The 13,097-nt window shown below is 48.1% G+C and overlaps 1 protein-coding gene across 1 annotated transcript in view; it reads left to right on the forward strand.

Annotated features, from left to right (window-relative positions):
- Positions 1 to 13,097, forward strand: part of LOC138966251 (kynurenine/alpha-aminoadipate aminotransferase, mitochondrial-like) — a 102,474-nt gene that overhangs the window by 18,282 nt on the left and 71,095 nt on the right. The window contains exon 4 of the mRNA XM_070338390.1: positions 14 to 82. Within this exon, the coding sequence (XP_070194491.1) occupies positions 14 to 82 (69 nt within the window). The remainder of the gene's footprint in view (positions 1 to 13; positions 83 to 13,097) is intronic.

Raw genomic sequence — 13,097 nt, forward strand, 5'->3', positions numbered from 1 at the left:
CCTTTTTTTCCAGGGACGGTTCCGTTGTCCGTATGGACGAAACGCAGATGATGACATATCAACAGTACGCCATGTCTGAAGGGTAAGTAACAACTTCCTAACCCATGCCAACTCTCCCACAACTCCCACTTTCCCCACTATCCACCATCCATCCCCGTTCTCCCGCCGACCCCACCTCCACTCTCCCACCACCCCCACCCTCACTATCCACCACCCAACCCCGTACTCCCGCCACCCCCACTCTCCCGCCTCCCCCACTCTCCCACCACCTCCACTATCCAACCACCCCCACTCTCCCACCACCCCCACTCTCCCAACACCCCCACTCTCCCACCACCCCCACCCACACTCTCCCACCACCCCCACTCTCCCACCACCTCCACTCTCCCACCACCCCCGCTCTCCCACCACCCCCACTCTCCCACCACCCCCGCTCTCCCACCACCCCCACTCTCCCACCACCCCCACTCTCCCAACACCCCCACTCTCCCAACACCCCCACCCACACTCTCCCACCACCCCCACTCTCCCACCACCTCCACTCTCCCACCACCTCCACTCCCCCACCACCTCCACTATCCACCACGCCCACTCTCCCACCACCCCCACTATCCACCATCCCCACTCTCCCATCACCCCCACTGTCCCACCACCCCCACTATCCACCACCCCCACTTTCCCACCACCCCCATTATCCACCACCCCCACTCTCCCACCACCCCCATTATCCACCATCCCCACTCTCCCACCACCCCCACTCCCACTATCCACCACCCAACCCCGTTCTCCCGCCACCCCCACCACCCTCCCACCCCCTCTCTCCCGCCACCCCCACTCTCCCACCCCCACTCTCCCACCACCCCCAATCTCCCACCCCCACTCTCCCGACACCCCCACCCTCCCGCCACCCCCACTCTCCCTCCACCCCCACTCTCCCTCCACCCCCATTCTCCCACCACCCCCACTCTCCCACCCCCACTCTCCCACCACCCCCAATCTCCCGCCACCCCCACTCTCCTGCCACCCCCACTATCCCTCCACCCCCACTATCCCTCCACCCCCACTCTCCCACCCCCCCCCCACTCTCCCACCACCCCAACTCTCCCACCACCCCCACTCTCCCGCCACCTCCAGTCTCCCGCCACCTCCAGTCTCCCACCACCTCCACTCTCCCACCACCTCCACTCTCCCACCACCCCCACTCTCCCGCCACCTCCAGTCTCCCGCCACCCCCACTCTCCCGCCACCTCCAGTCTCCCGCCACCTCCAGTCTCCCACCACCTCCACTCTCCCACCACCTCCACGCTCCCGCCACCTCCAATCTCCCGCCACCCCCACTCTCCCGCCACCTCCAGTCTCCCGCCACCTCCAGTCTCCCACCACCCCCACTCTCCCACCCCCACTCTCCCACCACCCCCAATCTCCCGCCACCCCCACTCTCCTGCCACCCCCACTATCCCTCCACCCCCACTATCCCTCCACCCCCACCCAACCCCACTCTCCCACCCCCCCCCCACTCTCCCACCACCCCAACTCTCCCACCACCCCCACTCTCCCGCCACCTCCAGTCTCCCACCACCCCCACTCTCCCGCCACCTCTAGTCTCCCGCCACCTCCAGTCTCCCACCACCTCCACTCTCCCACCACCTCCACTCTCCCACCACCCCCACTCTCCCGCCACCTCCAGTCTCCCGCCACCTCCACTCTCCCACCACCTCCACTCTCCAGCCACCCCCACTCTCCCACCACCCCCACTCTCCCACCACCCCCACTCTCCCACCACCTCCACTCTCCCACCACCCCCACTCTTCCCCCACCCAACCCCACTCTCCCACCCCCCCACTCTCCCACCACCCCAACTCTCCCACCACCTCCAGTCTCCCGCCACCTCCACTCTCCCACCACCCCCACTCTCCCGCCACCTCCAGTCTCCCGCCACCTCCACTCTCCCACCACCTCCACTCTCCCACCACCTCAACTCTCCCACCACCCCCCCCCACTCTCCCACCACCCCCACCACCTCCACTCTCCCACCACCTCCACTCTCCAGCCACCTCCACTCTCCCACCACCTCCACTCTCCAGCCACCTCCACTCTCCCACCACCCCCACCACCTCCACTCTCCAGCCACCTCCACTCTCCCACCACCCCCACCACCCCCACTCTCCCACCACCTCCACTCTTCCACTACCCCCACCACCTACACACTCCCACCACCTCTCTTCTCTTTTCTTCAACCAATGAAACGTGGAACCTGCTTTGAATGTCGTGGTTAACGGGGGTTTACATTCAATAAAAACTCCAATATATTCTACTCTCTAAAACTAGAACAAACCAAAACAATACTATAGATCCCCACTCCAAAACTATACTCTAGAACTATACTCTAAATCCCCACTCTAGAACTATATACTCTAGATCCTCACTCTAGAACTATACTCCAGAACTATACTCTAGAACTATACTCTAGAACTATACTCTAGATCCTCACTCTAGAACTATACTCTAGATCCTCACTCTAAAACTATACTCCAGAACTATACTCTAGATCCTCACTCTAGAACTATAGTCTAACAAGGCTCACGTAAGAAATCGACAAACAGTAACACAAACTCAATCACTCCGTCACACATACACCCACAGACAGTAAGCATAGGTGACACGGTGCAAGAGTGCGAGACACTAGATCTAGATCTGTCTGTCTGTAGCCTACTTACGGGGACACGACTGCCAGATGGCCAGATCGACAGGCGCTTTCGACAGCGGTTCCTAGCGCAGACACTGGAAACACGCTGTGCAGATTTCGACAGCGCTTCCTCGCGCAGACACTGGAAACACGCTGTGCAGATTAACCTGTAGGAAATCTCCTTTGGTATCTTCTTTATCTATTTTTCTGGAGCTACGAAACCGAACAATGTGAAATCGTCTTCTCCGAATCGGCGAACTGCAGCTCGGTGATAACTGTATCTATACCACAATCCTTCATGCGATCTGACCTAACCTTGACCCCTGACCTGGTCTACATACCACACACGACACAAACCAGTCATCTGTTTTTACCCCCCCAAAACCCCCCACCACCCATTTTCTTTGGATACACACTTTAACTACATACGTGCCGACGAAATGTTGATCATTGCTTCAATATTTTGAAGCTGTTGCTTGGATAATAACCAGGTAAAATTAGTATTTCGGTGTTTAGTCAAATGTTAAAGTTTCTATCACACACATACACACACACACACACACACACACACACACACAAACACAGACAGACAAAGTTTAGCATCGCATAGGCTACACTTACGTGAGCCAGAAAACAAGAGACCCAATGAAACATAAAAAAACAAAGTCTAAAAAAACAATCTAACGAAACCAATATAACGAACCCCGTCTAACGAACATAATCTAACGAACATAATCTAACGAACCTAATCTAACATTCTACAGAAACCCCGTCGCACATTCCGCCTACTCTGTAAACCACAGAATGCACACCATCAGCATATATGGACAAACTAGAGGAATACCCGGCTTCGCCGGGGTGAATCGCGAGACAGAGACAGACAGCGTGGCGGTTCACCACAATCACCTTTGAAGGCGAAGTCCTCTCAAACGGGATTGAGAATTTTAGAGCTTATTTCTAAGCCCTATATTATCTGTTATGGCTTCTCAAATGCCAGAACATACAGACAGACAAAAGCCGCCAGACCCCATCACAAACAGAACTCTACAATCCACAGGTGTTGCCTCCACACACAGACACACACACACACACACACAGATGTAGAAGGGTGGAAGGAGGAGGAGAAAAATAAAGACGACAAAGAAGTCTCTAAGACGTTGCCATTTCTCTTGCTCTTTATTCCATATTTAACTTGACATAACCTCCGGTAAACTTGTAAACATACAAGCTAGAAGCTAGAAGCTAGAAGCTTGAAGTTTGAAGGGCCTGAAAACATACAAGAAACACTAGTAAGTATTTGTTCTAATAAAATTATACAAGAATCAAGTTCAAATAAAATTATAAAACAACCTTGAGTTGGAATGCCTGTGTTTTACAATTGCTTGAATGTGATCTGGCTGAGTGTCTGTATAAGTGCAAATGTTCAATGGAAATATTTCATAATGTTCCAAAAACGAATTTACAATTTGATTAACAATGTTATAAAGTCTCATAAAAAGAATCTAAGCTTTGATTGCTGACATTCAGAAATCAAACAGAACTGTTTACATTTTGAAAAAGGGGTTTCCCCAACTACACACATTTCTACGACATCACTACTCTATGAGTAAACTAATACACCATTTCCGGTGACGTCATGGGTCTGTGCATGGAAATCCTTTTTATGACATCACAGGTTACACGAGATCTATTGACGTCACAATCTAAAAATACGTCCAAAAAATAGCTAAAGTGGGGAAGAAGAAGGGAAAAAGGGGTTGTACTTGATCACTATGCCTAGCTTGGGAAAAGTCTTAAAAATCATCTGAAACTGTTTCCTGCTGATTTACGCACTTATCTCATATCGGAATAACCAAAGCATAAAAAAATCAATGCTAATTGCTGATTCCGTTTACAGTATACATTTTCATAGACCGGTTGAAAAAGCACATGTTTACTGCCTGACTTCACTTCAAATGGCTCTAACCGACAAACCATGAAGAAAAGCCTCAAATGAGCATACATCGTCAATAATGAAATAACAATGCATCATATTACATACCTTGGGACAAAGATCTTGCACACTCTTGCTTCGCTCTCCCTCTCCGTGGGAAAGCCACTCGGAAGGCGCAAGGATAAATTGTACGAATACTAAACATGAGGAGAAAGTAGGTGACAAGAAACTAGACCGGAGAAGAAAGTTATATTTATTTAGATTTCTGACTGAAACTATTGAGCTGTCGGAATAAAGGGACAGAAATATAGTTTTAGAGCAACACTCAATTTACTAATTTCAGGAAAGAGGTTGCATTAAGAAAACAAAAGGGACGCTAACTAAAATACTACGCAAAGAAAACTGGATCCCCATGAGCTCGAAGGTAGAAGTTTGATTCCGGATCTTCGGCAGCTCATAGGTACCAGTAGTTAGATTTTTGTCTGGTCACATAAATCTCCCCTGCTCAATATTCATGGTCCCCATGAATACAACCAAAAACTACAACAGCAAAAATCTATTGTCCGCACCCAAAAACCAGCGGATAAAATACACCAACAATTTCCTGAAAACGGTCTCCAAGTAAAACCATAACTAAAAACCACCGGCAAACATGTTTACAAGTTCTATACAGACATGTTGAAAATGTAACGTCAACTCAACTCTCCAGACTCCGCATGACACAATTTTAGGCAACGACAATCGGATAAAAATGGCGAAGAGCGTTAAAGCTAAACAAAGTTGGATTATCGTTACAGACAAATCAATGTCTATTGTCGCTACATACACATGTCTACTCAAACGGATATACCTGAACACCTCAGGTCTCCAGTCATGAGAAAATCAGTACGCAGCTATAATATTTACACCCAACAAAATCGACTAGCTAATCTTCCAATCGTTAAAGATTAAAGGTAATCTGTTGGTTTTTAAACCTGACAAGAATAAACCAGTGCATTTAAGCCAACTGACTCGAAATCGTCAAAACAGAAAAACCAAATCATCAGTATTTCACCGATGCCAGTACAACAAATCCGAAAACTTTACTAGAAGGACCACCTCAAAACGTCCTTTTGAAACATACTTACAAGAATTATTCTCACAAACAAAAACTTCAACGCATTTACATTATGCTCCCCAGCTCAAATGAAAACCAGGGTCTCATAAAAAATGAAATTACCTCCCCTGCTCAGTTAGGAGCAGAGGCAAAAAAAAAACAATTATAAAAAAACAAGACATGTAAGGCTGGAGATGTTCCTCAAATGCAATATCATACAAACATACATTTTAATTTCAAAAGCAAAAAAACCTGTGCAGCATATCGTCCTTGTCCGATTGAAACCTCGTAAATCGATTTTGAGCGTTTCGAGAAGAACACAAAAAACGTCTATAACTTGTCATCAAAATAAGCCAATTTTTTTCTGCACATGATCTACAAACACAAACAAATTACTGTGTGTAATTAAATAGTGTTGGTCACAATTAAAACGCACGATATTCAACAAAATTGCAAGATACGAGTTTTTCTTTTTTAAAACCCGACCAAACTTGAAGACTTACAAGGTTTTATAACATAGCCAAAGAACAAAAAAGACAAAAACAATGTTTAAAAAACGCAGTAAACACACAATCGTTCTTTTGTCACAATTTTCATTTGTTTTTTGATTGTACAAACCGATGTATACTCATTCTTGTGTAAAATGTCCTTGCAGTCTCCTTGCAACCTTGTCAATTAACACACAAACAAAACCAAGTGTAAACTGAAGCTTATCAGTACATAACATTCTTTGCTTGCAGGGAAGCGTAAACATCCATACAAGAGCCTTTTTGTATGCACAGAAAACAGGGTATTCCTTGAAAACAATGAGATATCTTAGTTTGAGTGCAATTGTCATCTAAATGTCCTCGAACAGCTAGTAGTTATGCAGGATGACCACTCATGAGAATGCAGAGCTTAACGACCATGGGGTAGACCATCATAGTATTGGCATGAATCTACTGGAAAAACCTCCTTGACATGCTGAAGATGCTGCCACTTTATGTCTTTGATGGTCAGCCGTACTCAGTAGAGCTGGGGGATGATATCGGGCTCACCATGTGCTCTCCTTCTTCTTTGTGAAAAAGGCCACCACTCCTCAGAATAGATGAGCTTGTAGCGACAAGTACCGTCAGGCAGGTACTTCGGACTGCGAATATCCACCAATTATGGATCCCCAGAAGTGTCTGAGATCAAGAAAGTTCTTGAAGAATGTGTTGGCTACCTGGACAACTTTGTAAGGTTGCCTTTTTCTTGCAGAGGTGATGACTTCCACGTATTCGGCAGGCCAGACTATCTGCCTTCTCCTTAGTTTGTTTTTGATAGCTGGGTGTACAGAGTCTACTTTCATCCAGGTATGACCTTTCTCAGGAAACTTTTGGAAAACGACTTTTCCTTGACTGACTGCAAAGTAAAGATGGGCGTTTCCCAAGACTATTAAACTGCGGTTCTGGTACCCACAGCCGTCATTGTAGATAATGATTGCCTTGGTTGTTTCGCCAACTGTTGCTTTTGACTTATCTTTTTTGACTCATCCTAAAAGTAGCAAGTAACCTCTGTGTCACTCAAGTTGTACAATGTGAAGACAGTAGTGGCAGCACAGCTTGGCCTTGAAGTATTTGTCATTTGCTTATATACATAGCCAACAAGTCGACCTGCAGATACATGGTGAAAACTTGGACATCACCATTCTCTTTAGCAACCCTCTTGTCAATGGTCTGTCATTTGCAAGCTTCGTCTTTGCGTTGAATGTGCATCTGGTACACATGCTATGGGATGTTTCCGTACTTGGATTCACAGCAAACGTTGCATTCATAGTTTTGGGGTTGGTGAATCACAATGTTTAGTTTGCTTCACTACTTCCATTACTCCTGGAAGATAGTGACTGTGTTTCCAAGCGAAAGCTGCACCATCAATTGACTCCTGCTCGCTCATGCGGAGCTTGCACCAGACAGAGCAAACATGACTCCTAATGCAAACAAGTCGAGCAGATGCAGTTTTTGTCATGCTTTACAGTTGTTGGGTCAATGCAGTCCACATGAAACTGACCATGATAATGGACACAGTACACCCACTAAACACAATTAGAGTCCATACGAACAGTGATGTCATCTATGATAAGTTCCGTTTCGAAATCCCATGGTATAGAACTTTTATTCAGGCACACACAGCACATCAACCTAAGATCTTCAAGCGAAGAGAATTGGCTTTCAGGTGTGAAGGACCCACTGCCAGACATGACGGACTGCATTCAGACACTAGAACACAACTTCAGTACGTGACATATGCATACCTGTACATCTTCAGCTAACAAATAAGATCAGAAGTTCAGGACTGAACTGTTACATAGTTAAGAGATATGTCAGAATACTTTAACTGCTTAATCTCTCTTTGTAGTTATGCTTTTGTACTCAGCAAAGGAAAATACTAACACTAAACTCATTTGAACAATAACTGATGTCGTAGAGTGTCATTTTACTACACAATACGTAATGTGGGCACTTCTAGCTTCATTAATGACGCTAATATTTAATTTTAGCTAAACTCTGAGCGTAAGGACATGTTACCGTAACCTCGTATCTAACGGAAACAGTTCATTTACCGCCGTGTTTAGATATTAGAAAACTTGTAAGTCGACATACGAGGTTTGCATCGGCCAAAACTGAAAAACACGCGAGCAAAAAAAGCTCGTAACTCAAGTTACGTGTAATTTTGGTTCGCGGTTTTGCCAAAATGATATACGAGGTATTTTTATACCCATTTTTAACTGACTTCCAGCGATCTTAGGCTTTCACCACAATAACCAAAAAATCGAGAAAAAATCGTAGATTATATTGATGTAAAAAAGTAGATTTCGCAAAAAATCGAGTTACGAGGTTTTAATCGGACAAGGACGATATATTCTTCATAACAAATGTGTGAGGAGTCTGAGTCATCAGTTCAGTCTAGCGACTACATATAGGTGACAAAAACAAACACTAGCTTGTATATCCACTTAGTGCAAAACTGACTGAAACCAGGTTTTTAAACCGAATGATCAGAAAGCCTAATACAAAGCTACACCATTTCCCGTTGAAGTACAGTACACTTGTACCTAAGTCTCATATTTAGGCGAGTAACACTAGCTATGTTTAGCTGACTGTTAACCCTAATACTGACAAAGCAACCTGTTAAGTTGAATAACTAAGTTTATTGTCTTTATCATCATTGCACATGATAGATCCTGTATCTATAGGCATCCATCCACACACACAAGAACAGTTTTTGTGACTACAGAATACTGAATGTCATTGTCACAAATGACTACAGCTGCTGAAATCTGACAGGGGGTTTACCCTTAGTCTCTCTGTGGGACCGTCTCTCTGGGTCAGGGGGAGGGGGCTGACATGCACGTGGACGACCACGTGGGATTTTGGGCCCTGAGGCTGGGAATCTTGTTGGTGGGGCCGGGGGAGGGAGTACCGGTGCGACCACGGGTACTGCAGGGATTGGAATCCTGGATGGTCTGAGAGGGGGAAGGGTCACCGTCCATTCTACATACACATCCGACTCTTTCTGAACTGGTTCGGACTCTGGCACTGCTGGCTCGGGGGTGCCCATGGGTTGGAGAAACAGGGGGGGAAAGTACGGTCGGAGTTCTGAACGTGTGACTGTGAACGCTTGGCCAGCTCCATCTTGCGGTTTGACTACATGGGGACCGCCACTTGCCGTTGGCGCCTCGACTACAATGAACACTCGTTCTCCCCACTGGTCTTGGATCTTGCTGCGCCCAGAGTAACGCCGTCGTAGCAACACAAAATCGCCCGGTCGCAGGTCCGAACTCGCCAGTCCACGGTCGTAGCGTTCCTTCCGTTTGTCTGCCTTGGCACCCGACCGCTTTGCAGCTGCATCATGCGCCCACTTCAATCTGTCGAGGTGGTTTCCCAACCACTCGTTCGGCATCACGGCTTGCCAAGCTTCTTGTTTCTCTCCCAAAAACAGGTCTAAAGGCATTCTGGGGTCTCTACCGAACATCAAGTAAAATGGGGAGAAACCGGTAGTGGCATGGGGGGTACAGTTGTACACGTGGCAAAGTTCCGGGAGGTAGGCGGGCCATTTCTTCTTCTGTTCTGATTCCAGAGTTCGCAGCAAACCGTGCATGGTGCGATTAAATCTCTCGCACTGGCCGTTCCCGGCTGGATGGTAAGCTGTAGTGCGAGATTTCATGATGCCGTAGTGTGCACAGAGCTCCTGCATGATGGACGACTCGAAGTTCCGGCCGCGATCGGAGTGGATGCGCTGGGGAATTGCATAGTGCGCGAACCAGTGTGTGATCAATGCCTTTGCCACTGTGGCTGCCGTCTGGTCCTTGGTGACGACTGTGATGGCGAATTTAGTGAACACGTCGGTGATGACTAAAACGTTTTCTTTCCCATCACTGGACGGTTCCAACACCGTGAAGTCAATGGAAACCACTTCGAGCGGCTTGGTCGCCAGGAGGTGTCCCATAGGTGTTCTAGGCGTCGTGCCTGGTTTCTTTGCTACTTGACATCTCTGGCAACGTCTGCACCACTCGTCTGCATCAAGGTGCATGTTCGGCCAGAATACACGACGGCGTAGCAGTTGGAGGGCTCGGTCTGGGCCCTGGTGACCAGCTTGCTGATGGACAAGGTCCAGCATCATAGGCCGCAGACTTTCTGGCACAACGATCTGTGAAATCGTGCCGTGCACGGGGTCTATAGCATCTTTGTAAATCACGTTGTCTTCTATCCTCATTTTGGCAAGATGACGGAGATACGGCTTTGCTCCACTTCCCAGGGTCACGGCTTCTTTCAACGAGGGTCTGTTCTTCTTTCGGATGAAAGGGGCGAGAGACATGAGGGAGGAGTCCGAAAGTGTAGCCTCGGCAAGTCTTGCTTTTCCGAGCGAGGGGAAGCAGGTCGCTAGGAGGTCGGGGTAGGTGTCCTCTTGCACTTTCAGGGGGTTCTTAGGACCGGTGATGTCGAATTGTTCCTCTCCGAGGCGGCTGATTGCGTTAAGCTCTTCAACCGATGCTCGATGAACAACCACTTCTATTTCAGGATCCCTCGTTTGCTGACTGCACGAAACCGCGATCAGTTCGTCGTCTTCACTGTCCGATTTGGTGTCGGGGGTGGGGAATCGACTTAACGCGTCGGCGTTAATGTTTTCCCTTCCCGAGCGGAACTTGATCGTGAAATCGAAACACGCCAACTCTGCTGCCCACCTTTGTTCGATCGCCCCCAACTTGGCCGTCTTCAAATGACTGAGTGGATTGTTGTCCGTGTACGCCAGTACAGTTGATCCCATCAGGTAATGTCTGAACTTTTCGCATATCGCCCACTTCAGGGCAAGTAACTCTAGCTTCAGGCTGCTGTAGTTACTCGTGTTCCGTTCTCCCTGTCGTAACGTACGACTGGCATATGCGATGACTCGGCGACCTTCTGGTTGGTCTTGGCTCAAAACGGCGCCTATGCCTTGGCTGCAGGCGTCTGTTTCAAGGATGAAGGGGCGGTCAAAAGATGCATAGCCCAACACCGGTGGTGAAATCAAAGCGGCCTTCAGGGTGTCGAACGCTTTTTGACAGTCAGGAGTCCAATTTGAGGCGATGTCGACGTTCTTGCTTTGTCGTTTCTTTGGTCCCTGCGTCTGATACGCCAACGAAACGAGGTTGTTGAGTGGGGCTGCAATCTTGGCGAAATTTCTCACGAAGCGTCGATAATAACTGGCGAAGCCAAGAAACGCCCTCAGTTCTCGCAGCGTGGTCGGCACTTTCCACGACGATACAGCCCTCGTTTTCTCTTTGGACGCTGCGATGCCGTCTGCAGAGACGGTGTGACCAAGGTACTCTACCGACTTCTGAGCAAATGTGCATTTCTTGGGGTTGACTTTCAGCCCGACTTGCTGCAATCTTGAGAGGACAATCTCTAGTCTCTCGAGGTGCTCTTCGAAGTTGCTGCTGTAGATTAACAGGTCGTCCAGGTACACCAGAAGAATCTTGAACGCCAAATCGGACATGGTGGAAGACATCATTCTTTGGAACGTGGCTCCTGAGTTAATTAAACCCATTGGCATTCTCAGATATTCGTACAACCCGAAGGGTGTGGTGAATGCGGTCTTCTGCCGGTCTCTTTCGTCCATGGCGACTTGATGGTACCCAGACGCCAAGTCCAAAGTGGTGAAAAGCTTTGCCTTGCCCAAAGCGTCCAGTGAATCATCTATTCTGGGAAGGGGAAAAGCATCAGGGATAGTTTTGGCGTTCAATTTCCTGTAATCTATGCACATTCTGATGTCTCCGTTTTTCTTTCGCACTATCACGATGGGCGACGCGTAAGGGCTAGTGCTTTTGGTGATGATGTTTTGGTCCAATAAACTCTCAATATGTTTCTTGACCTCTTGAATTTCATTCGGGGGAATTCTCCTGAAAGGGGAAGTGACTGGGACATCATCTGTCACATGGATACGGTGTTTGCTCACCTCTGTGTAACCGAGGCCGGTTTCAGGGGTGTAATACAGGTCGGGGAACTTGGAAAGAAGCGTTTCTAACTTCTTCTTATCTGAGGGGGCAACATCACATTCCGACAAATCAAAAGGGATGCTACAATGTTCCTCTGCTGCGTTCACTACCACCCTGTCACATTTCACTTCAAGCTCCACTGAGCTTCGAGGCGCTTCACCGCAAACAAAGTGGAAAGTGCCTATTCTTGTCTTTGGTTTCAAAATTATGTCTTCTACGTTCACATTCACCACTTGCACCCACACATCTCTCCCACGCACTTCACTCGCAGTCGGCAGTATAATCAAGCCATGGGGAGAAATGGGTAGGGGCTCAATCAAAACCTGAGACGGCCGGAGGTCAGTCTCACGCAACCCACCCACACGTACACGGACGGCGGATCCAGAAGGGATCAAAACAGAGTCTCTACCGGCTACTTTAGCTGTCCCTAGCAGCTCTGGGCACGACTCGAATTCTTTCAACTCGCTCAAAATGTTCATGCCTATAATAACGTCTTCGCTAGACTGACTGCTGGCCGACTCCTTTCCCACAAGAAAAACTTTTTTCCGGACCAACTGTCCCCACACAATCACATCAGATTCGAAATAACCATCATATGGGATTTCTGACCCATTTGCCGCTGTTACTTTCATGGTTAATGGCACTGATCTCACGTTGCGTGAAAATTTAGCAAACACGCGTTCGCTAACTAAACTAACTTGGGAACCCGTGTCAATCAACGCAGGAATCTTGTGGCCGCCAATGTCTACCACCGTTCTAGGGCTCTTCCCCACAGCTCTGGTGAGAAAGGAGTCACGGCTCAGTTCATCATCCTCCACGTGCCGACTCCTTAGTTGCGCCGTGGAGGCCCTCCGTTTAACTGTGGGCATGACCGCCGAATATGGCCCAG

Source organism: Littorina saxatilis, linkage group LG5 (genome assembly GCF_037325665.1).
Source record: "Littorina saxatilis isolate snail1 linkage group LG5, US_GU_Lsax_2.0, whole genome shotgun sequence".
NCBI classification, from domain to species: domain Eukaryota; kingdom Metazoa; phylum Mollusca; class Gastropoda; order Littorinimorpha; family Littorinidae; genus Littorina; species Littorina saxatilis.